General features: G+C 43.6%; 1 protein-coding gene across 3 annotated transcripts in view; it reads right to left on the bottom strand.

Annotated features, from left to right (window-relative positions):
* Positions 1-1,312: 1,312 nt before the first annotated feature.
* gpr4 (G protein-coupled receptor 4) overlaps positions 1,313-25,680 on the bottom strand; it is a 34,118-nt gene continuing 9,750 nt past the window's right edge. The window contains exons 1-4 of one of the 3 annotated variants that reach the window (XM_041047241.1): positions 22,375-22,413; positions 6,639-7,416; positions 4,938-5,202; positions 1,313-4,249 (exon numbers count right to left, since the gene is read on the bottom strand). In XM_041047241.1, the coding sequence (XP_040903175.1) occupies positions 3,528-4,249; positions 4,938-5,202; positions 6,639-6,767 (1,116 nt within the window). In that variant the 5' untranslated portion in view covers positions 6,768-7,416; positions 22,375-22,413 and the 3' untranslated portion in view covers positions 1,313-3,527. Of the gene's footprint in view, positions 4,250-4,937; positions 5,203-6,638; positions 7,417-14,103; positions 14,115-22,374; positions 22,414-25,680 lie in introns of those variants that run through there. The other 2 variants (XM_041047240.1, XM_041047239.1) reach the window with 2 other exon arrangements.

Genomic DNA, 25,680 nt, shown 5'->3' on the forward strand with positions numbered 1-25,680 from the left:
TTCCTCAGTTAATTGTTTTATCTATAAAATATCAGAAAATCGTGAATAATTCTTGCTAGAATTTCCCAGAGACCAACTCTGGGAACTGAACTTTTTAATTTTCTTCTTACGACATCAAATGAAAACAAAGAATCACAGGTTGTAATTGTATAAACTGAAGTAGTTGTAAGAAAAGACTGAGGAAAGGAAATCTCCAGTTTTCCCGCTGCTGCTGAACTGCACTCTGAATATCTCATGAAAACAACAGCACAACCATCCTTGATGTGTTTCTCTATCCTTACCTGGTAATAAATTACTCCTATAATCAGGTGAGCTGTTGGTAATGACAGTGTGGCCTCTGGTGAGCGTTTATATATAGACCTATAGCAGAGGTGACCAGTGAAGCATAGAGGACGAGAGACAATGTTCCCTCAGAGGCAGAGGGAGTGAGTTATGTCCTTTCTCTCCTCTCAGGAACATAAAGGCATGTGTGAGCACTCCCCTTCTGTTCAGCTTTTCCTCCACACACGTGCAGTGAAACACACAGATACACAAAAACATACAGTACACATCATGTGTTCATTCTTCATTCATAGATCATTATTTTTCTTCTTAGCTCAGATTCTGTCTCCTTCTCCCTTTTCTCTCTCACACCCCCACACGTACACACTGTCCTGTCTTGTATAACAGTGCGAATGTGTCCACCCCCGTGAGGACAGGTCGTAAATATAGGGTTCCTTCTGATGTACAGGGAAACAATGGAAAGGACACAGGCACAGTACACTCATTGGATTACATGCAGATAGACACATGCACACACACACACGCACACGTGCACAGATCCTACCATACATCCTTCAGGTCATTCATTAGCTGTACAGCTCTGTGAGTCAAGACCAGGACAGAGTGAAGAGTGAAGAAGGTGACTTGGTGTTGGCAGCGTCCCAGACCTGCTTTCTCTGCTGGTCAGTACAGTGATCTGTTATGAGAGGACACTTGCAGTGTTCTGAACAGTGGAAGTGAAAATCCAGCCGCTGCTGTGTCGTTATGTACATGGGGAGAACACATGATCAGGCAGGCTCTCCTGCAGTAAAAGCAGTTATGTGAAAACTGAGAGAGAAGTTCAAACCCTGCCTTTCACACCTTCCCACTCCTGATCAGTTGCTGCTTAAAGTGTCTTTGATTTTTGAATTGTGTATTTTGGACTGTGCCGAAACACTGTGGGACAGCCTGGACATTCGTCTCCGTCCCGCTGCTGCTTCCACGCAGCTTTTTTTTTTTCAGCTTGCAGATGCCAAACAAATGAACACTGGTGGATGCAAAGTTTCATTATGCATAATTTATTTCTCACTGACACTGTCGATCAACTAATGCACATTATGAAGCCTGGTACCTCCTCTCTGAGACAGACACACAGATGCACAACAAAAGCAGTGGTACACAGCAGCGTTTCGGGCAAACCTGAAGAGCTAAACGTGTCCAAACAACATGCCTCAACATCATCGCACTAACACGGTAACACTTTTCATGCCAAGATAACACAAAAATCTGTGTTGTTGCTGGAATCACACTTTCCAAAACATCTCCCATCCTCCTTCAACATGAACACCTGCTGATCACCATGAAATCACTGGGCTGGACTGGAGTTACATGAGCCATAAAACTGCACACAAGGAAAGTCATTATGTCACTGCTGTATTCCTGAACATACAGCAGGGCTTGAATGTAAACAGGTCCACTCTTGACATGTCATTGCCACTGATTCTTTCAAAAGACAACAGTAAAAGTTTAGAGATCAAGCTGATGACTCCAACGTTGATTCTGGAAGCTGAAGATGCCTCTGCTCTGTCCAGTCTGCATTTTTTCTCAGTGACACATATTCTTTCTTTGTGTGCAGTATTCAGTGCTCTGTTGTAAAAGCTGCCGTTAAATTTTGGGATCCCAACTGTTGTGAATTCTGAAAAAGCTGTTTGGTCCCTTTCTGTTGGATTGACTGTAAAAACAAGCTGCCAGCAAGGAATGGAAATCATATCCGTTTAATTTCAAATCAGGGTCAATTTCTGCAGCACATTTTTTTCCAGGCCCTGATAAAGTGTACTTGACATCAGGAGCTCAGAACGTAGTCAGCGTATGGCTGCCAGCATCAGCTGCACATACAAAAGGAGAGACATGCTTGCTGTAAATTTTTAGTCCATGATTTTGATAAATAAATCGTTAAAAACAACAGATGTTGCTTTCCTGTCCTGAATGCTGCTACAGACGTTCATGGCTGCTGCCAGAGTCCTTCTGACCCCTGAAGATCGCTTTATATTGATATCCAGTAAAGTATTTCTTAATTTCCTCAGCACACTGACATTACAGAAATCTTTCTTAATTGTTTCCCTAATATGACAAACAATTTTAGCAGCCTGAGTGCTGCATAAATCAAGGAGGAATGTAGAAATCTTGCCATTTTAGGGAAAACCAGCATGGAAGTCTGCATACTTTAAAGATTACTGACAGTAGCTTTCCAAATGAGCTGAGCGCAGTAAAAAGCTGCATTCTCTGCCATCTCAGTGAACTGAATATGAGTGTTTTGCTCTTGGTGGTAAAAATAAAAGAAAAAGGAAAAAACATGGCTCAAATTAAAGAAGAAACACACCTCTAAGCCTTGATTCTGTCACAGTTTATGAGCTGAGGTACTTCATAAGGCTCCATTATTTCCTTCAAAACAAAAAAAAAAGAAACTAACGAAATGGTAAAGACATTTCCAACATACATTACAAATGTTTTTGACCAGTAATCTAGTCTTTTTTCTTTTCTTTTTCTTATTACCCTTCTGCTCTTCTTTTGTTTTCCAAAGTGGCACATTTGAGTGTCAAACCCCAACCTCCTACATCCACCTTTTGTCCAGTCAGGTGTCCAAGTAGACTGAATCCAAAGGTGTCTGCTCTCACACCACGAACGATACTCACCCATGCAGCGGGTGGTCTGCTTAAATAACTACACTTAAATATTCAAGAATGTCTTCTGAGGCATGAGTGACACCTGGCACAGTGAGGAATTGTCCAGAAATCCAATTTGTAAAGTTGTGTTTGATGAAATCCTTATCAGCCTCTCCACCAGTCTGTCGCTGTGCTGCAGCAACGCTTTGTCCAGACTCAACGGGCTCAACATGCACTGGATGGGTTGGCATTAAATTTGGTACAGACATTCATGGTCCACTGAGGTTGAATCCTAAGGACTTTGTTGAGCCCCTGAATTTTCATATAGCACCATCAGCAAACCAAAACTTTTTGCCCCTATAGTGGTTAAAAATTTAACAATAGCAAAGTAGTTTCTCTGCTTTTCTTTCACCCAATAATTTGCAGGTGCTCTTTGTGTTGTACTCCACACATTTGTCCAAATCCAGCACCTCGATCTTGTTTCCATTCTGGCTTGTTAAAGTGCCACTGAGCGGAAACTTTTAGCCCAACGATCTACACCCACCAGTTCTGATTTCAGCCTGTCAGGCCATAAGAAATTAGATGTGTGAGGAGCTTCCTCCTTCCACTAACCTGAGGTGGAAGTCACTTCCTAACACTGAGGATGGTCATCTGTAGACACTCTTCCTTCAGAGCCACCAGCTCTGTCTTGTAGCTGCTTGTCTTGCCTCCGTCGGCGTACACACAAGGCTGCTTCTTTGCTGATAGTGGTGTTTCCATGGTAACGGAACCAGCGTTCAGTATGTCAGCATGCGACGGTGAGGAAGAGGAGCCCTTGTGGCAGGCAGCAGACAGTAACGCTGAGAGGGCTCGGCCTACGTCGTGCCTCGCCCCCTCGTTGACGAAACAGTACAAAATGGGATCGGCGACACAGTTGAGGCTCGTCAGTGCCAACGATACGTGGTATGCTGCAAACAAGTTCTCCTCTGAGCCACAGTCACACGGCTTCCTTAGAAACATGACACTCCGCACCAGCAGGAGGATGTGGTACGGTCCAAAGCACAGCAGAACGATCAGGATCAAACTCAACGCCAGCCGCTGAATTTTGGCCTTTTCCTGACGTTCTGTTGAGACGTTGCAGCGCACTGCGACCAGGATCCCACGGTAGGCGACCAGCATGGCTGTCCAGGGAGCAAGGAATCCCAGAAATGTCCTGTAGAGGTTCATCCCTGCCACCCAGTCCTGCATGGGATACTTCTCAAAGCAGAAGGTGTGGTTGAACCGATCCTGGAAGAGCTCATCATGGAAGAGAGGAGCAGAGTTGGCAATAATCTCAATGATCCACACCATGGCGCTGACCAGGACGGCTGCAGGAAGTTCAGGAGAGGAGGAGAGAGAAGAATGAAAACTATACTGCATTCAAAGCACATGAGGTGCTCGTGGAACTGCAAACATATAAACACAGCCAGCAGGGAATCCAGTTCTGACTGAGTGACACCATGTACTGACCGAAGACCATGAAGATACTGAACTCTGAAATGGAGCCTCACTGTCACCCACATGAAGCATTTCATTTCCATCCCAAAAAATCCGGAATTTCATAATTTCTTGAGTTAATCTGGTGCCTTGTTTATAAACTGGGCTCAAGGCACGAATCGAAAAATTGTATTAAAAGTAATGACTTTAGCAGACATCCCTGTTTAAATAGTTATTTATAAATCTGAAGTGATCTTATCGCTTCACAAAGTGAATTTCCTGTCACGTCAGATTTGGCAGATGTGAAGAGGCACATCCCCTCCAGGCTCGGAAGCAGCACAGTTCAGGGAACTAATCACCACATGCAACATCTTAATCATGTAAAAACAGGATGGAACCATGTGTCTGATGTGAAAGTACTGACTCTTGCATTATCGGAAACTTAGTCGCTTTTTCTCCCAATAAATATTTGATATAGATTGATCCATCGGAGTCACAAACACACCTTTTTTTTTTTTTTTTTAAATGTGGGTTTGTTTTAAGGACATAAGCCATCAGCTCATTCTGCACCTTACATACCTGTTTTGATTCGTCGAACCTTGGCGAAGCGCAGAGGGTATGCCACAGCCAGGTACCTGTCCAGCGATATACAGCAGAGGAAGGCGATGCTGACGTAGATATTAGTGTAGAAAATGAAGCCAAACAGCTTGCAGCTCTCCTGACCATGGATCCAGTCATCGTGCTGCAGGAAGTAGTCGATCCACAGAGGAAGAGTGGTGATGTAGAGGAGGTCAGCCACCGACAGGTTGATCAGGTAGATCCCGAGCTCGTTGCGTTGCCGTACCTGCAGAGAGGAATGTGATGAAGGGAAGGAGAGGAGGGCAGGAATGGGAGATGGTGGGTGGATGACGATTTAAAGTTAAAGGAGAAAATGGATGGAGACAGAAATGAACATGTGAAGTGATGGAGAGAGTTCATGTTTTGTTCAACCTCTGTGCTTTTGGAATATATACAGTGGGTCAAACAGACGCTGTGTTTCCTTTTTATGCAAACTTTTAAAATGTGAGAGAACATAAAATGCAAAAGCTGTGTGTATTTCCATCAGCTGGAACAAATGCAAAATCTATGATGTCGTTGTCTATGATGAAATCGTTGATGACCATGTTCCATTTGCCTTCAAAAAACAAGAAGTGCAACAGCAACGAGGACTTGTGAATGAGACAGAGAGCTGGGCAGATGCTTTGGAGCCACTTTATTGTTTCCATTAAATTTTTCCAATCTGATTGGTCAGCACTTGGATTGAAGTCCAGCTCTGTTTCCCATGCAGTATTGATATTAATATTTGGCAGAACCACCCTGGTAAATAAACAGCACACTAAGTATGTCCATGTTTTGGATTCAGTTCAGGTATTGTCATTAATAAAGTTGGTTGCGGTTGCGGTCCAGTTAATGCTATCTAGCAATGAAGGGTGCTTGGTAACTACAATGACCATAATGCACCTGAGAAAACCAGTGCACCCATGGTGGAATCGTGTATTTGTGTTGGAACAAACTGAGCGTAGAAAGTTTAAAACGTGGCACTGCTGCTGAGATGGAAGCCAAACAATAATCTAATGTTTAAATCACAGTCACTCGCTCGTAATGACGTTTGTGCTTGAAAAAATATGAGTTAGTGAACTTGCTTGAATGAAAAGTCAATAAGGATCCGTCCTGCTGCCAAAGCAAACTGACAGTCTGTGGGAAAGAGTGGACGTGTTTTCTGCTGTATGGGAAAAGCTCCTCAGCTCTGTTGGTCGTATATAACATGTTACCTACAGTTTGTCTTTACACTCATTTGTTACGTAACTCATTACAGAACTTTTTCTGTAATTAATTTCCTGTAGAAATGATGCATCACATCACTGATTTGGATCATTTCATTCAGGACACTGATTTGTAATCACTGACTTCAATCGCATCACTGTTCATCGTGACGCTGCGACTCCAGTACTGGGACGTTGGGACAGTTGTGTATCTTGATGCATCACCGTGGCAGCATGCATTATTCATGTTAGACACATTACTACTTCATCTCAGTGCTCATGCGGCAGTTTCTTAAAATTTGAATGTTTGTCCAGAGATTCAACAGATTTTGAGCTTCACACATCTGGAATCCATCAAATCAACATGGAATCCAAACCGGCTATCAGTCCAGTCCAACTAGGTCTGAACCCAGTGAATTGGAGTAGTATGCTACTGGGTATGCTGGTGACAGTGTGTGTGTGTGTGTGTCCTGCTCACCTGCATGTAGGCAGCCCACAGGGCCATGCAGTTAGTGGGCAGCCCCAGAACGATGACTATGATGTAGAGCGTGGGCTGGAAGAACTGGTCCACCTTACTGTCCACATCACAGAACGAGATGTTGCACATTGTCCTGTGTGGAACACCCAGAGTGTGTGACTGTGTGTGTGTGTGTGTGCACGTGGTATGATGTATGTTCAGCTGCTCTCAGCTCTGTGTGTCTCCCTGCAGTTTCATTATATTCCAGCTCCAGCAGTTTGACAGTGACCTGCCGACTCTGTCGTCCTTCTCAGCTTCCACACAGCTGTCCAAGATGAAGTGACAGAAGAAAACCGAACCGTCATTTCCGGGGCATCTCATGGTTCCCGTTTCTTAAAACACTGTCCTTCTTGCCCAGGGGCCTTGGCATGTCATAATCCTCTCTCACACTTTAAAGCGAGCCCCCATGTCCCTCAGTGTGATGGAAAAGACTAGAAGAAAGGAGGGAGCGAGGGACAAAATGTGCTGAAATGAAAGCTGCCTTATCGACGCTGTGCCAGGCCTCCTGCGCCTGGACAAGACCTCATCAATCTTTCAGAGATTTGAGGTCTGCCACGTCTGCTGTGAGAGGGAGAGGCTGAACATCAGTGTGTGTGTGTGTGCGTGCGTGCGTGCGTGCGTGCGTGTTTCAAGGTCCCGATGACACACAAAACTCCTCAGGGATGTTCACACTAAAACACAGGAATGGCGTTACTGAGCCAGCAGACAGGTCGTCCATTTCCTCTGAGCGCTAAAACATCTGCAAGAGTAAGAGAGAGATGAAGAATGATGATGATGCTTTATAATCACTGTGTAGTGCATGTCATACAAAACAACAACAAAGACAGCAACTTGTTTTTATGTTGTTTGTTTCAGTAAAAAAATAGATTTTGGTGCTAATTACCTACAAACATGATTAAAGATAATAAAACATAAAAAAGATGAGGAGGACAGATTAAAACAGAAAAAAAACAAATGAATAAAAAAGAAACAGAAACGCTGTTTAATCACATACTGTATATCCTCTATGAGCAGGTTCCAGCCCTTTATCAAACCTGAATTATTCAAATGGAAATGCAGTGTTCTGCCTGTGCTGTGCATCGTTTTAAACACGTTTCAATGATACAGTTTATACTAACTGACGTTGAAACTTGAACTAAACGTGATGCTCTTTGTCCACTGCCTGTCCTCACTCTTTCCCTGCTTGTCAGAGCTCTCCTCACACTGCTGCCATAAAACGTCCAGCCTCATGTCCTGTACTTATTTGCTGTGCTGACTTTTAATGCCTTACACTTTCCTGACATAAGACTCAGACCTGCAGTTTCTCTGCACATGGTTTGGTTATTTGAAGTGAATGGAATCTTCTGTGTGGAGAAAACAAATGTCTCACAACTGCCTGGAATGAACACACCCTCAACACATCCTTCTTCTAATATATTGAATTCTGCTGCTTTGGACCTCCAGAAAAATGTGAGAAAGGAAAGACAATGATAGATGGACCAATGTAGACACTGAAGAAAGAGGCAGCGAGTACAGCACCTCAGCGGGAGTTTATCTGCGTGACATTCATACAGAGGCTTTCTATGATGTGGTATGATAACACAGAACATGCTGACACACCGCACAGGCACAAAAAGACCTCGCAAAGAGTTCAAACAGAGAGTCCAGGATATATGATAAGCATTATGTAAGTCCTCATATAAACATGACCTGGATATACTTTTACAGAGAGAGAGAGAGAGAGAGAGAGAGAGAGAGAGAGAGAGAGAGAGAGAGAGAGAGAGAGAGAGAGAGAGAGAGAGAGAGGGTGGGAGCTCAGTTTCTGTTTCACTCCATAACATCTCACTTTCTTCCCTGAGCTCAGCTTCTGTTTATACATCTTGGACAGCCTTGATATTTTTGCACATGGCTGATATGAGTACACATATGCTTCCAATCACTTTACATAAATATGGGACTGCCTTTCTTCACAGTTTATGTATGTTTCAGCTTCTTTTCGTCCCTCTTAAATCGACAGATTTCAGGAGTGTGGTGAGGTTTTTTGGACAGACACATGAAGCTCACAGCTTTTGTACATCGCAAAAATCTACTGTAATATGGTCGTTACATTTTTGTGTAAAGAGGAAACAGGACGACCTGATTGTGGGAAAAAAAAAATCTCTCTGTGAAGTTTCTCTGAGGACCATGAGCAAACATCACAAACATCATGGGAATCCAGCCACATGATTCCCTCAGCACAAAGCTGACAAGGAGACCTGAGGGTGGTGCATAAGAATAGTTCATGAGCATACACAGAGAATTTCAGGGAAATCTGGGATGAAAACAGGAGTGTAGGGAACAAAAAGGAGCCCCATGATGCCCCAGTTCCTGATCGAGGCTATTAAGAGAAACCGATTATACTGGGAAACTCCCACATATGGGCTCCACCAAGCAAGCTATTAACAACTTCCAAAGAAAAAGGCTGGCAGGCTGAGTCAGTGGTCACTTCCTGGTTATAAGTTCAAGGAAGAGGCCTCAGCGGCGTCTGTCACCGCACAACAAATAAAGATGTGTAGAGGAAACAGCTTCAGCCTGTGATAATGTGACAGTCACTGGTGTGGAACAGTGACTTTGGACTGAACTGACCCAGTTCCACAAATATGCAAGCAACACACACGCATGCACGCACACACACACACACACACACACACACACACACACACACACACACACACACACACACACACACACACACACACACACACACACACACATACACACGCATGCACGCACACGTGAGGTCATTTCTATGGTGACCTTATCAAATAACCATTTGTCGGGAGAAACACCCATGTTGATAAGCTGAACCACAGCTGGGACACATCTCTGCTGTAACCACCACAGTACACAGACAGCTAACTGTTAAAGGTTTATTTGGTTAATTGTCCAGTTGAAGGTAAATTGTTAAATTGTTTGGTTTTTCCTTCAAATCCCCCCAAAGGTTTTGTTTGCATTGTCAGAATTCCACTTTGAAACAAGCATAAGGAGCCTCAGCTGTCTCATGGAGGAATGATAGCATGAGTCAAAAGGCTTTTTGTTTTTAGCCTTTTAGGGAAACTTCACTCCTCTGTTGTATTTAAGGACCATCATTTGTACTTTGGGTGTGTCGCCAGTTGCAGAGAAACTTCCTCCAGCAGCCCTGGTGCAGGGACTGGAACCACTGCGTTCGGGGAGCTTATTTAGCAGCTTTAAATGTATTTATGATCAAATCAAATCAATTTTTCCAATCGACTTTTTGTTTTGCATTTGTGCGTGCATGATTTACAACAGTTAAGATGAAGAAATCACATTTTCATTTGGAATGAGTTTTGCCTGTGAATTTGAAACTGAACATCCAAACTTTAGAGCTTTCATGCTAGGACAGAACAAGGGATGGAGAAACAGAATGAGGTGGAAGGATGTAAGAATAGATGCACAGATAAAAAAGGAAGGCAAGAATGAGAGAACTAGTACGGCACTCAGAGAGCTCAGACCTCTGCCAAGGTCGATCAAACAACACACACCAGAAAAAAACTCAAATTCACAGTAAACGATCTGGATCTGCCCCAAAATGTAATGCGTTCTTCGCCTGGCCCATGGACCATCCCTGACAAATAAACACACAAACCAACAGCAAACCAACAAACAGGCGCAGGTGAAAACAAAAACTCCTCAACTGAGAATGAACGTTTACTTCAAAGACCATTCAGAAACTGGTCTGAGTGTGAGGCTGTTTGGAGAGAAGGAACAAAATTTAGCATGTCTCTGTTTTCAGAGTGTTCCACTATCAAAGAGCTGCTTCACCACTGAACACCACCGAGAGACCTCATCTCATCTTAGATAAAACAGCAGGATATGCCAGTGACATAACCACTGCCAGTCAGTCTTATCCCGTCTTACTCTGCTGTGTGTGTCTGTGTGTGTGTGTGTGTGCAGGGTTGGGTGTGACTCTGGCTTTGTCCTTGTGTCAAACTATGGAGCCCTTCTGATAAAATGCAAACTAAGTTAATGTAAGATAAAGTCAGTTCAGGATAAAGCGTGGTGAGACTTACCAAAGCTAAGTGACTAACACAAAGTCACTTGTGGGCTTGTTTCCCAGTGTGTCGCAAAAATCACTTGTATTATCTTTATACACCCTGTTTCCAGAAATGTGGTTTGTTTAGTCAGTTACAGATATTTATCATGCAGCTCTCTGCTGGTGTTGTGGTTCATGTGTTTGCCACGCGTGTTTACATTTGCGTGCGTGTGTGAGACGTCCTGGCAGGTTTCCCTACGCTGTCAGTTCAGTTCAGTTCTATTTATAGAGCTCCTTCCACAATCAAAAGTGTCTCAAAGCACTTTACAGAGACCCAGAGTCTGACCCCAGATCAGCACTTAAGGCGACAGTAGCAAGAAAAAATTCCCTTTCAACAGGAAGGAACCTTGTAGTGTACTCCGCACAGAAGAAGCTCGCACCTACGAAAGCACGATGTCATCGTCTTCAGGGTCAGCGCACATATATCTTCTCAGAGTCTTTGACCATTAGTAGCGCTATGGAGTTTTTACAAGCAGGCCCCTCTTATGTTTGTGTTGTGCACAGTGGGTGTCATGATTCATATCCTTCCAGTGGTTTCACACCACTAAACTGATGGAAAGTCAGTGGTTGTAATGCAACAACAAACACAGCAAAGAAGAAGACAGCAAACATGGATGTAAACAACGCACAATTTAAATTATTTCAAAAATCAGCTTCGCAAATGTTCGGAGGAAGAAAATGTGTTCAGCACATACGACAGACTCTATCTGAGGTAACAGCTCAAATTTGGATTTGTTCACTGTTAAACATGAAAATTAACTGATCAGATGAAGCTTCACCTCCTTATGTTTATTTATTTATTTATCCAGTTCATCACTGTGCTCACAAACATTTTAGGAAGGATGAAAAACTATTTTCTGAAACCACAGCGTGCCCCACGTCCCTCCGATAACTGCGACTCTGCTGTCGTTATAAAAGAAACTGGATTCGTTTTGAATGTACATTTTCTTTAAATGACATGTGTTCTGTTTATTTCCATCAGTCACACTGAGCAGTGCTGGATTTATTAAAGAGCTTATTTGCCAGAATGTTCTGGATTTCTCTGGAAAAAATGGTTTGTATTACATAAAGCACAGTTCTGTACAGCTCTGACTGGGCCACAGTTCACAGCTGGAAAGAGGTTCAAGAGGTTTATTAGTAATTAGGAATTAGAAATGTGTGCATGTGTGCGTGTGTGTATGTGTATGTGTGTGTGTGTGTGTGTGTATGTGTACAATGCAGGCCTATATCAACCTGTTCTGTGCCGTGCAGTGTAACGCAGCAACATCTGATCTGCTGCCAGAGAAGATTAGGACAAGGCAGCCATGCAGACGTCACATTGGCTGTCAACACACACACACACACACACACACACACACACACACACACACACACACACACACACACACACACACACACACACACACACACACACACACACACACACACACACACACACACACACACACCATGTCTCTCTCCATCCTTCACTTCCTTTCACCTCCCTCCTACACTCCCCCCACTGTTCAGACGTCTTATTGTCTTCGTGCAGGTAAACTCACAACATCACAACTTGACCAGTGCAAACTCCTGAAACAACGAAGAACAATGAAGAACTTAATGTGAGATGTGACATGAAGCCAACCAGTCAACAACACAAGTGTTTCTCTTTAATGCATCAGCGCAACATTAAAGTCAAAGTCAAGCTGCTGGCGTCTTCATAGTCAGAGACTTTGTGGTTTGATCAGTGTGAGGCACGTGACTCAGCACACGTCTTGCAGTGAGTTATGCAACACGGTATATTTAAGTTCTGTAATGTGTTTAAACTACTGGCTTTGTTTTTGGGTCGAATGCCCCTTTAATCGTCTGGTTCAGTACATTGTTCTGTGTCGGTGCAGAAACACTTGAGAATGTGGAGCCGGGAGGGAAGACGACAAACAGCAGCCTGACCTGAAACATCAGGGTCAGTGCTGAAGTTATTTACCCTGCTAGGAAGATAAGAAAGTAGACTCTGTGTGTGTGTGTGTGTGTGTGTGTACAAACTGAATTGTTGACCTTGAAAGCAAAGGCATCCGCACAGAGGGTTAGAAGTTAATTCTGGTTTGTTCTAACTGGGCTCTGATTGTTTTTGTCATCATTTCCCTCCATCTGTCACTTTTCATACAACAAAGCTCAGTGAGACGTGTGGTTCACAAGGACGTGAACAAGAAAACGCTTTAGCCTTTTTAACTAAACCACTTTATCTGGAAGTAAAACCAAAGTGAATTTACCAGAAGTGTAACTAATAATCCCTCTTTGAACAGGAAACTGGTGAGTACAGCAGGTCGCAGCCGACACAGCAGCTCATCAGTGAACTGACGCTCACGGCGAACAGTTTGACTCATTCATTAAGAGTGTGTATCCTGTCACCTTCCTTTCATACCTGCCTGTTTAGTAATGTCGCCACATTTCCAGATCGTGACTGTCACTGAGAGGAACGACGCACAAAATTACCACAACCACATCCATGTTTTCAATAAACTGGATTCTTTAAGATTTGGTTTTTTTTTAAATTAGGTTAAATGTGTGTGTGTGTGTGTGTGTGTGTGTGTGTGTGTGTGTGTGTGTGTGTGTGTGTGTTTTCATGTTTTGGCAGTAGCTGGCTGTTTGCCAAACATTCCTGTTGACAGTCAAACAGTGGAAACAGGAAGACAGTAATGCTACACTATCAAACATGTCAACACACCTCTTACAACTCGGTCACTTCCAGGACACGCACACACCCACACACACACACACAAACACACACATACACGCACGCACGCACGCACCCACACACACACACACACACACATACACGCACGCACGCACACACCCACACACACACACACACACACAGAGTTTAAAGAGATGTGATCATTAAAATGCAGCACATCTGTTTTCCCATTACCAGAGCTGCTCTGACTTATGACCCTACACAGTCCGGTTCAGGGATCTGGTGGCCAAATGATTGATGTTATTTTTTTAGCCTTGTGACCAAACCTCATTAAGATCCTCAGTGACATCTGATGATCAACCCCCAGGGTGTCATCACACACACGCTCCATTTTCTTTGGCAAAAACCACAGTGGAAACATTTTCCTTGACTGTATTTTGGATTTGGTTGTCGATCTGCACTGTGCGAGTATAAACTGGAATAGCAGTCAGTGGAGGGCACACCTCAGCCAAGGCCAAGCAATCCTACACGTCTGTCTGGGTCTTACAACAGAAAAATAAAAGGAAAAAGGAAATCCTTTTTATCACTTTCCTTAATGCGATGGAGGCATTTTTCACTGTGGCGGAGGTATTCTACTCACATGGAGTCACAGCTAACCTGTTTCATGGAGTTTTGGTAACGTTCAGGTGCCAGATTGTGGTTCCGACAGCACAGAGTCTGTGTGTGGTTAGTCTGACGTGAACAGGTGTTTTCCTCTGCACTTCACCAAGTCGCCCTTCCTCTCTGTGAGAACCAATAAGGGCAGGAACGTGAGCTTTAGACCAACGGTCGGTGGACATCAGGACAGCTGATCTCAGCTGTGAAGCTTGACGTCTCTCTCTGGGTTTGCTCACACATGTTCCGGGGTTCCTGACTCTAACTTCCCAAACTTTCTGACATTTTTCACACTTTGGATATTTCCGTCTCTGGTCTTCCAGCAGGTGTTGAGGATCATTATATTTGAAGGGTTTGGACTCGAATGTCAGAAAAAGACACTTGCTGACTGTCACTCCACTGTAACCAGTTTCCTGTCAATTATCCTGTAGTAGACACGTCGGTGCAGTGCATTGTGGGACCGCTGTGCGGATTTCAAACAAACCAGATGATGCTGAATTTTCTCTATGAACCTCTGCCATTAGCCATGTTTGCTCTGTGTTTGCTCTCTCTGTGTTTAGCATCAACATTTCCTCTGCAGTTTTATCCAAACCACCGATCTCAGCTCATCCTGGATGGTTCTGTTCGCTTTGTTCACTTCACATCATCTAAAATGCTTCCTGTCTTTTGTCTTGAATGATGGCAGCTCCCATCAGACCCGTCTCCTGCACCGAGACTGTGTCCACTGTGTGGGCTGTGTTTGTCTGCGTCTCAGCAGAAGACTCATCGTGTCTTCACCTGAAAAACTAAACAAATCAGTGAAGTGATGAAAAAGTCAAACTGCTCCAAACTGACTGAGTGCTTCTGATGCTTTATGGTTCATGATCCTGATTCATTTTCAGTTTGAGTGATGTCCACTGTTTATCCAGTGAGTAAAATATAATCTAACTGGCCACAGATGATGGAATAATGCTTCTGAGTGCTGTGTATTAGTCCACAGTTGAAATTAAAGCGCTTTGATTTGGTCCTCACCAAGTGAAACCACCGTTCTGGGGACTAATTAAACATTAATTCATACTGTTTTTTTAGTTTACCAGTTCATTAGATTTGAAGTAAATCTGCTTCCTGAATTGAATTAATTAAAAGGTCGCTGACCCCCAAGTCTGACACAAACAACATGTTATATATTATACACCAGGGACTCAGACGCTGCTACATTCCCACCAATGTTGGGATGCAGTTTTCTGTCTGCTGTCATGACGACCAAGCTGCTGGCTACCATCCATGTACAGATATATATGAATTTTCTTTGATAAAACACTGCACGTCTCCTCAGACTGTGCTGTTTGAAGTTAAAGATGCAGAGTCCTTTTTTCTTATTAAACGTTTCGAGTTTCCTTTTTAAGTGATACATTTTCTGATTAACATGTTTATTTTGATCATTTCCATTTTACTCAATCTCAAAACTTCAATTTTCAATTTTACTTTCCTTGTTAAGATGACATTTCAAAAGATCTATTTCAAAATCCCATTCCTTTTTTTCAGTTTTCTGTTCCTTGTTAATATGTAGGAGTAAAACTGGAGTTATGACATGTTTATTCATTCATTAATCCGAGACCTGAGCCTAGTTACAGCACGTGTGAAATAAGAACCAGTCCTATCTGCTGTGTATCGTCCACCTGCTGCTTACTCAGAGTTTGTGTCTGAATTCACTAAATTTTTTCTGATTTAGTGCTTTGTACAGATAAACAATTACAGTGGGTGACTTTAATATTCATGTAGATCCCAACAACGACAGCCTTAACACTGCATTCTATTCAATATTAGACTCAACTGGCTTCTTTGACAATGTTAACAAACCGACTCACTGTTTTAATCACACCCCTGATCTTGCACTGATTTATGGCACAGAAGCTGAATATTTTTTATTGTAGGATGATGGTAGCCTCTAAAATCTCAGGTCTCTTATGTTTTCATACAGTAAAACTGTTTGAAATCCAGCTCTGCTGCAGTCACACAGTGATTTCAGGCTGGGAGCCACAGTTTATCATCTTCATCTGACTGCATGTCACTGATTATTGCTTTTTATGCAACTCTGAGTTCATATTTCACATCTGGGTCAAAACCTGCATCCACATCAGACACAGTTTCCATAAAACGGGCTTATTCAGTGGCGTGCGCTGCCAGCAACAATAAATACAGTCTGGTCTGCTTTCACCCTCGTCTATCTTACACTCAGCCGATGGTATCATTGTAACTGCAGGATCAATAGAACGGCACGGAGGTGATATTAAATTAGCATTTGAGGAGATGATATGCTGCTGTGTTCCTCGGCTAATGGAGGAAAGGGGTGGAAGAGGATGTTAGCATCTACAGCCGTCCACTGACAGCCTTGGAAGGATGCAGCCGCCTCCACAGTTCTCACTGAAAGGAACGAATGGTTTAGCTTCCCGTCAGTGTTTACTCTCTGTTTATCATGGCTTCAGCTGGATGATAACACATGTGCTGTATACATAGTTAGAATGAAAAATACTGAATCAGTTGTTTTCTGTCCTAAATAAATCACATTTAGCGAGCCAACGTGTCCTCTCACACATACTTCCTCCTTTGAAGAGCATCTGTTTATGCTTCCACTGCTGTGAGTGTTTTTTTTGTGTGTGGACAAAACACGAAGCAAAAATCATCTTTGCTTTCACATGTAAATGCAGCCCACAGAGTTTAAATCCATTTTCAACTGTCTTCCACATGTGACTTCACTGATTTTGTATTAGGATGTATGTATGTATGTATGTATGTATGTAAAAGCAGTGCACAGACGGGGGCAGTGCATCTGCTGCTGTTCTGTTGCTCCATATCCAATATATTTGCAACTGGACGCCTTACCGATCGTGTCAGTCTGGCCAATGAAACTCGAGCAGTGTATGTTACCAATAACTCGTGTTGCTCAGAGTTTTTATCTGCTGCTATTTTTACTCATGTAAATAACCTAAATGAAATAAGGAACGACTGATGTTAGGTTTCAGCTTACATCTAGTTTTTCTCTTTCACTCGCCCACTTCACCACTTCTGTTCCCTCTGGCTCTTTATCTCTCTCACACACTTTTTCTAAACAGTCTCGTCTGTTTATGTGAAAACATATGCTGTGTTTTCTGAGCTTATGTACTTTACAGCACACTGCAGCTTTTAATGCGCTGCCCTGTGTCCTTTAAGGCACCGAAACACTGGAGTGCAACACTGTGCAAGCGGCGATGCTGCAGGTTTGTTGTATTTCACACTGTTAGCTGATTGACACTACAGTTGATCAATGACCTTGACCCATCATTCATCGTGCCTGTTGTTCCAGATTTCTTCCTGTGCAGGAGAGGAACTGCCACCCTCTGTGCATCACCATGGAAAAAAGCCCCAGACCTTGTCACGCAGGTCCTCCATCAGGTATTATCTGTTCTTCTCACCCAGTGGTTGTATATTTAACCATTACTTCCACCCAGTCAGTTTCCCTATAGGCCTTCCTGATGGCGCCAGGCTTGTTTGTTATAAGACTTGTGTAACAACTGTGAAGCAGAAAAGCAACAGAATAAAGCTCCGGTCTCTCTCTTTGTGTAATGGAAGCTTTTCACATTTACTGATAACCTTTATGAAAAAGAAACATATCAGTTTAACAGCTTTACAACACACGTTCCCATGTGGCTACGCCCAAAACAACAATGCAGTCTAATGCAACATTACTACAATGAATCCTACCTGAGGGTTAGTTCAACGTCACCTTCACCTTTACGATCATTTTACTGATGATTTTATTGTGTTAAATCGAGAGGTGTTTCTAATATTTTGTCCACCCCATTTATATCATTGAGGACACTTTTCTACCAAACCAAACTGGGGTGGCCCCACCCACCTGGGATGGCCCCCACACAGATCACAGATCATATCACATAAAACACTCATGGCTGCCAACAGCGTCAGAGACGACAGTTGGACTGCATCGCCTGTCCTCATGGCTCCGAGTTTGAGACAGGCGTCCCAGAGGGGACTGACTGTCATAATGAGCTGTAAACAGCGGGGAGGACGGTTCGCTGTGGGCTCCCATAAGTGTGGTGGGAAAAGCCCTGGCATCATCCTGCTGAACCCTGAAACAATAAATACAGCAAGAGGAGAGGAGAGGGAGATGAAGGAGGAGAGGAGAGGAGAGGAGAGGGAGATAAAGGAGGAGAGGAGAGGAGGAGAGGAGAGGGAGATGAAGGAGGAGAGGAGAGGAGAGGAGAGGGAGATAAAGGAGGAGAGGAGAGGAGGAGAGGAGAGGGAGATGAAGGAGGAGAGGAGAGGAGAGGAGAGGGAGATAAAGGAGGAGAGGAGAGGAGGAGAGGAGAGGGAGATGAAGGAGGAGAGGAGAGGAGAGGAGAGGAGAGGAGAGGAGAGAAGGACTTGTGAGGACCAGTTCAGTTTTAGGTTTTCAAACGGCCCCTTTTTGGAGAGTGAGGACATTTTGGCTCGGGTTAAGTCTCAGTTTTAGGATTAAAGAAATTGTTCCTGAACACTTTTAAAGTTCGGTCACTCTGGGAAGGGATGGCTTCACTTCACTGGAGATGAGTCATTTAAATTTCTTTACTAGAAATAATGTCATTAGTTGAGTTACATGCACAGCAGCCTCCAGATGGCTGATGCTTGTTGCTTGTATTTTACTTTCTTCCTGCGGGGCTCGTGGGACTAAACGGTTCGTACTGTAATTCCTGTGAGCACTGTTACTGCAAAAAAACCTTCACGCACCAACAAACACCCACAGATGAACTGTTAGAGACGCTCCTCCCTCAGATCTTACACTGATACCATCCAAATACTGTCACTGCACGCTGCTGTCACATTAAACTTACAGATATGAAAGAGATGCAGTAACGTCACTGACTGTGTGTCTCAGTCATGTTACTGCAAACTGTCTGTTGGTGTATCTGTATCAGTGAGAGTTAAGTTATTGTTCAGTTCCAGCTCATTTCTTAGATCAGATCTTATTTTTTATTTTATGACACACGGCTCAGTGTGTAGGAGACGTGAGCTTAGAAGAAGAAAGTCATCAGTTTAAAGTAGGCGTCACAGTCACAACTACAAACTCTTTGTGAAACAGTGAGACTCACAAAGACAGGACTCAGGTCACATGAGCTAAAAGTGCTGAAACATTCCTCATCTTCTTCATGAACTTCATATCAGTTTATAAAACTGTTTAATTCAAACGCTTCCTCAGCACCAAACTGCTCCCTGTGGCCTCAGAGTTCCTCCTCGGATCTGCTGTGAGTTCATGTGGCTTCTGTTTGTCGCCCTTCACAAGCAGCTGGCCTGAGGCCTGATGAACAGATATTCCTGTGACAGTCACAGTGTTAGCCCGTTTGGTTTGCTAGCGTAAACACAACGTCTGTGGTGAGCTCAGACATATCTGCTGTGTCACATGGAAGCAGGCCAGCGGCCACGACACCAGCGCTCATGTTACACAGCGACGAACAGCCGGGCGGTGCAGGGCTGCAGTTACACAGGATCTCTGACCACGCCACTGCCTGCAGTGCAAAACCAGCAGTAAAGCATTTTACAAATCTGATTTAAACATGTCAGGCTTTCAGTGAAATTACACACATGTCAGCTGTGTTACTGGAACAGCTACAGCTGTACAGTGACACTGGTCAAAATAAAATTAAAGTACCACGTTCACTGATGCTCTGGACACGGTAACACTAATGTTAACCTCCTTACAGAATATGGAATATACAGAAAAACACAAAGATCCTTCCCTGTGTGTGAGAGTGGAGGTGATACAGTGGCTGCACTTCCCCTCACTGCTGCAGCTGTTCTGCAGTCGTCCTCCTCCCCATGGTCCCTTAGTCTCCACAGAGCTTTACTCTGCCTTTGTGACACATTTCAGATGAAGGCAAATATTAATTTTTAGAAAACTAAAGCATACATTCATTTTAGTGATTGGGAGGAATATTTGAATATGTCTAAGCCTGCTGTTTATCCAAAGCAGACAGTTTGACCTGTCAGCTAAAGGTGCAAATAATAACATGAATGCAAGCTCCACTTCAGTGCTTCAGTTCCAGTACCTCCAGTACCCCCAGTACCTCCAGTACCACCAGTACCTAAATCTAAAAGGTCTAAAGTAAAAATAATCCGCGAACTTGTTTTAAAGTTTGTATACGACTCCCATCAGTCACATGCTCTCCGGCTCTTTCATATGTTTTCCATCCTTACGTGACTTTGTAATCGATCAGATTAAATGATCTGTTGTGCTGTTAGACTGCTTTGCAGACAGACACAATATTCAAAGCTAAAATGAGGTCACAGGCTGGAGAAGCTGGAGAAGCTCTGCTGTAATTCTTACACTGCAGTTTCGGTGATGTGTCTGCCACCTTGTTTAAAGTCTCTGCTCCAGGAAACGCTGACAGACGGCTGCCACCAGCAGTGTGACTGCCACCCGGGGTCACAGTTATAACAGCGATCAATCAGTCGACTAATCCTTTTTACAGGTGTGTCACAACAGACAGTGACTTCAGATTAGATTACAGTGAAGATAACTGGGTATATCTGGACCAAACAGCCAGACTGTATTATTAGAAAGGCTCAGGCTCCAGCAAGGTAATCACTTTTTGTAATATCTTTGGAGTAAAATACACAACTATGGCATCTGACTTCAACGTCCCTGCAGAGTGCGAGTCAGCACAGCGCAGCAGCAGAGTCATCAGCTGAGACCAAACCACGGCTGCCATAGTCTCACATGAGTCACACTGGAGAAGCTCAGCAGGAAACTGTTGCACACCTTGTGTCATATCGATCTGCACTGGTCTCTGAGGTGTGTGTGTGTAATATTGTTTTCTTCCAGTCTTTCCTGTTTGTTTTCTGCACTTTGACGTATCGAATGTCAGAGAGACACAATCAGAAATCTCCACCGATATCAACTGAAACTTTATGCAAAAGTTGGACAAGACATCATAACAAAAACAAAACATTTTAACACTTAACGCTCTTATAGATAATCAGTTTTCTCAAAGCAGGTCACAAATGAGAATCAACATGTAAGCGAGCATCACACAACGTCACACAACTACAGTATCAGTGAAAACAATAATCAGGACAGGATGTGTTGCTGTTTTGGCGCAGCCTGAACACGGTGTCTGTCACCACAACACATGTTAGACAAGATGACGGTGCTGCTGAGAGCAGCAGCGCACAACAAGAGAGAGCGACCGCATGATAACAGCTTCCAGCCCGTCATCAGCTGCTGAGCTGAGTCATGAGACTGAAGCCAGAGGACCCACGCTGTCATCATGTGGCCGGTTCACCTGTGTGTGTGTGTGTGTGTGTGTGTGTGTGTGTGTGTGTGTGTGTGTGTGTGTGGTGTGTGTGTGTGGTGTGTGTGTGTGTGTGTGTGTGTGTGTGTGTGTGTGTGTGTGTGTGCGCGTGCCTGCGTGTGTGTGTGTGCACGGATGCAGCAGAGAGAGAGGAGAGGACAGAAAGTTTCATCTGTTGATTCATTAAACCACCAACTACAGAACAGCAGATGAAAAACAGCAACATCTGATGATATGAACACAAACACAAAGTACAAGTTTAATCAAAAGAAAATGTGAAGAATGTGTCACTGAAGCACAAATGTGTTCACACAACGTCCAGAGGACGGTTAAAGGTGGACAAAGTCATATCTGTCAGAGACGACGTTAGAGACAGCATTTTGCACGTGCAGCAGTGATGCCAAGATATTTCCTGAGGGAGGAAGTTTGATTTATTGTTTGCTATTTTTGCTGTTTCATTTATTTATTTTTATTTTGTTATTCTGCTGCATCTCCGGTCACTATTCTATTTTCATTTTCTAAAAAATAACGTGTTATTAGTGACACATTATGTCAGTGAGAAGCTACATGGAGCCATGAAGATAAAGCAAGGCTACTGCTGTAAACAGGAATATAAATATAACAGGAGAAAGATGCCGACTGACACAACCAAACACAGATTAGTGTCGGTTACAACATGACACAACATGAGCAAAGAAAAAAGCTGTTTGAACGTACGGAGAATAACTGAGAGCTGGATCAGAGGCTGAGCGCCAACACAGACACAATGTCTCCACAGCTTCTACAACAGTTTAAAACTAACGATGCAAAGCAGCAGAACTTTCTTTGGAGAGCGAACTTCCATACTGATTTGAATTTCCAAAACTTTTCCACGACTTTTCCACCTTCCCTTGTTCACAGCCTAAAAATGTTCTCCCTTCCTGCTTTGTCACATGAAATAGCCCGAAAAAAATTCCAGGAATTTAAGGTGCAGTACCAGACTGAGGAACTTACTTTATCGCTCTTCACTCAGAAATTAGCCCCCTCTTTCATGTGTCTCACTTCCTGTTTCTATATCAGGCTCAAGGAAGCCCAAACTCTATCAAGCAGCTCCATTTCCATCCACAGCCCCTCTGTGGACCAGCAGCCTGTTTACAGCAACACAAAGCCATAAAAAGAAAGAAAGACAGGCTGATGAGTAATAGGATATTCATGGGAGGTGCACTGGACACAATAACAGGAGCTTTGATCCTTTGTGTACCTGCTTTATTAATGAATCAGCCGGCAATTCACTAGAAACCATCTATATTACAAGAACAACAATCTTTTCTTTTCCTTTTACATCCTTCCTCTTATTGCTGTCAGAATCTTATGTCCGAGGACTTGACCGGGCCTTAAAAAGGACGACTGCAATTCTTCTGTCTTCATAACAAAGCTGAGAAAACTAGAAAGCAAAAAAAATCTCACGTCAGCTAAACTGGAACTGGAACCCACACACTTACACCATGCAAAATTTAATTCTTAAAAATACTGAGATGGCAAACACATGTCGGAGGTTCATCATCATTACAGAGAGTATATGATGGAAATTTTGATGGAGAACAAACAGAAAACTGGCTCCGTGTGTCAGGGATGTTTTGTCCATGGAGGGATTCAAATGAAAGATTTTACTACGCACACAGGTTTAATGGTCAGAGCGAGACCGCGGACTTTTCTTATACAAACACACTGAGCAGAGTCTGACTCTCTGCTGCAGCCCTCTGATCTGCAGGACTCCCACCAATCTGGGTAAGACTCTCTTCTTACAGCCTGTCACAGTCTGGTTGTGTGTTAGATCATGTACCACAGTCCTTCTTCCACAGTAACAGGACTTTGTGCTGTGACACCATGAGCCAGTGTTCAGTGTCCACGTTTGAACTTGGTGTCGGTGACACCTTCTGCTACGCTTAATGTTTGCATGTCAAGACGTCGGTGTCATGTTATATGACACCGGTGTAAGAGCTGATTCATAGCTGAGTGTCGGACTTCACCAGTGATTAACACCGTGGCGTGCATCGTTAGAAGCATGTGTCCGGCTCTAATGGCAGAGGCTATAGAGACAATTAGATGCTGATCAGTTTGCACAGAATCCCCGGAGTCATCTCACAGTCCTGTTCTCCAACACGAATTACACATGTGGCCGTGTATTACAGAGGGTGTCGGTACCCGATGAAATTATTTATCCAAAACAGGAATCAGGCAGCACGCTAAGCCAGTCACAACTGTCAGCCTTCACATGTAGCCTCACACATTTACAGCTAAAAGTATCTGGTGTACGTAGCACGGCTGCTTTCGTTGACAAGAGTGGATGATGTCTGTGCACTGCATGGACAGGTGTGTTTATTCCACACCTGTCCATGCAGTGCACTGAGCACTGAGCAACACTGAGTGTAACTGCATTGTTTATATCTTTACAGCAAATCTCCACAGAGCACCTTCAGGTACATTTACATTTAGGGCTGAATCCCAAATAAATCAAATAAAGGTTTATTATGTTTATCATTTAGTTTTGAATCAATAACTTGACACTTTCAACAGACGACAGAAAACATACAAAACACACAAAAGATCCACATGCGACATATTTTCTGTTGCACACTGGTAATTTCCCTCCACTAATATATACTCAGTTCTTATCAGATGGTGAAATGACTTAAAGGCAGACACAAGCAGCTGTTGTGGGGTTTGAACCACATTACCATAAGAGGCTTGTTTGCATGCTTGGGTGCTAATGCTAATGCTAATGCTACGAGCGTGAAGGCGCAGACTCTGCCCTGCTGTTCCCTCAGTGCTAATGTTATCTTTTCAAATGGAGGGAAAAGCTTGTTGTGTTTCCCGTCTTCATCTGTGTCCTACAGAGATCACGCTGCTGTTTATCCAGCTTGAGAAATCAGAGCTTTTCCAAACTACAGTTGATGCGTGACCTCGTCTTGTGCAGATGTCTGACTCTCTTCTTGGTTGCTCAGTTTTACATTTCCAATGACGTGGGCTTTCTTTTCCTTGTTTTGGTCCTACTTAGGTCAGGTATGCAAACCTACTACTGCTTAACACACTGATTGTGCAGATGAGGTTGTATCAACACTGTGTTTTGTTTTGTTTTGTTTTTTTATCAAGATCGTTTTATTGCCCAGGTCTGTTTGGCACTGTGTGAAACTCTGACCATCTGGTACACTGACAAAGTTTGTCCTCAGCATGCAGAAGGAAAACGAACACGGGAGTGCAGCGGATGGAGAAGAAAGCAGTGAGTCAAAGAAAACCGAAAAACCGAACAGGAAAGACAAAAAGAATCCAGAGCCTGAAGCAGAGAGACACAGAGAAAGACCGAGGCTGCAGGTAGTTAATCCTGGCTGTTCATTTCACGCTCCGGTGGCCGTGCAGCCGTCCATGTTTCAAAGCCCTTGTAGGCTCGACCTGACACCCTGCAGGGAAAATTAATGACTTCAATAAAAGTGCCACATTTTCCTGTGACGTTTCCCGCATCGAGCTTTATTGGACAAATCTTAATTTGGCTCTGATCAGATCACCAGAGCTTGTTACTGTACGTCTGCAAAGAAATGAATGAGGCTCTGTTTGTGCGTGCGTGTGTGTGTGTGTGCGTGCGTGCGTGCGTGTGTGTGCGTGTGTGTGTCATGATGGATGATATTTGTGTCTTTTTCAGCTGAGCACCTGACTGTATGTTGATACAGGGCATTTAGTGTTGCTTATTGTTTGATCACTATGAGAAGCACAACTCAGATTCACATGCAAATATTTCTAAAGTTCAGCTTCAGCCCAAACTACATCCTGATTTTGTTTGTTGGAAGTTAGGATGTGGTTTTTATCTGAGATTAAAATATTACTGACGTAGCTCTGTGCTCCTGTGGGATCCCCTCACCATCCAGTGTTCACATGCACATTCCCTTCCACTCACCACATCTTTCCCATCCATCCCACCATCCCTCTGCTTGCTGCCTTGCTTGTGCAGTGTCTGAAGTGTTGTGCACCGTGTCGGTGTGACACAGCGGTTTGTGTGCTGAGTCCTCAGCTTCTCGCTGCACCTCAGACAAATGATATTCCAGTGGAGGTTTGGATGTGGAGGTGTCAGCAGCTTTAATGACGGGCTGCAGAAAACCTCCACTCACAGCCTGCCGCACTAATCCCACCCAGTCTGCGTGTCTGTGTGCGTGTGGTACAGAGAGGGTGAATGCATGTGACTGAATTTCTGTAGTATTGACAGCGTGTATGTGTGCATGTGTGTGTGTGTGTGCGTGTGTGTGTGTGAGGACATAAATCTGTTTAAAC

Source organism: Toxotes jaculatrix, chromosome 9 (assembly GCF_017976425.1).
Source record: "Toxotes jaculatrix isolate fToxJac2 chromosome 9, fToxJac2.pri, whole genome shotgun sequence".
In the NCBI taxonomy this organism is placed as follows: domain Eukaryota; kingdom Metazoa; phylum Chordata; class Actinopteri; family Toxotidae; genus Toxotes; species Toxotes jaculatrix.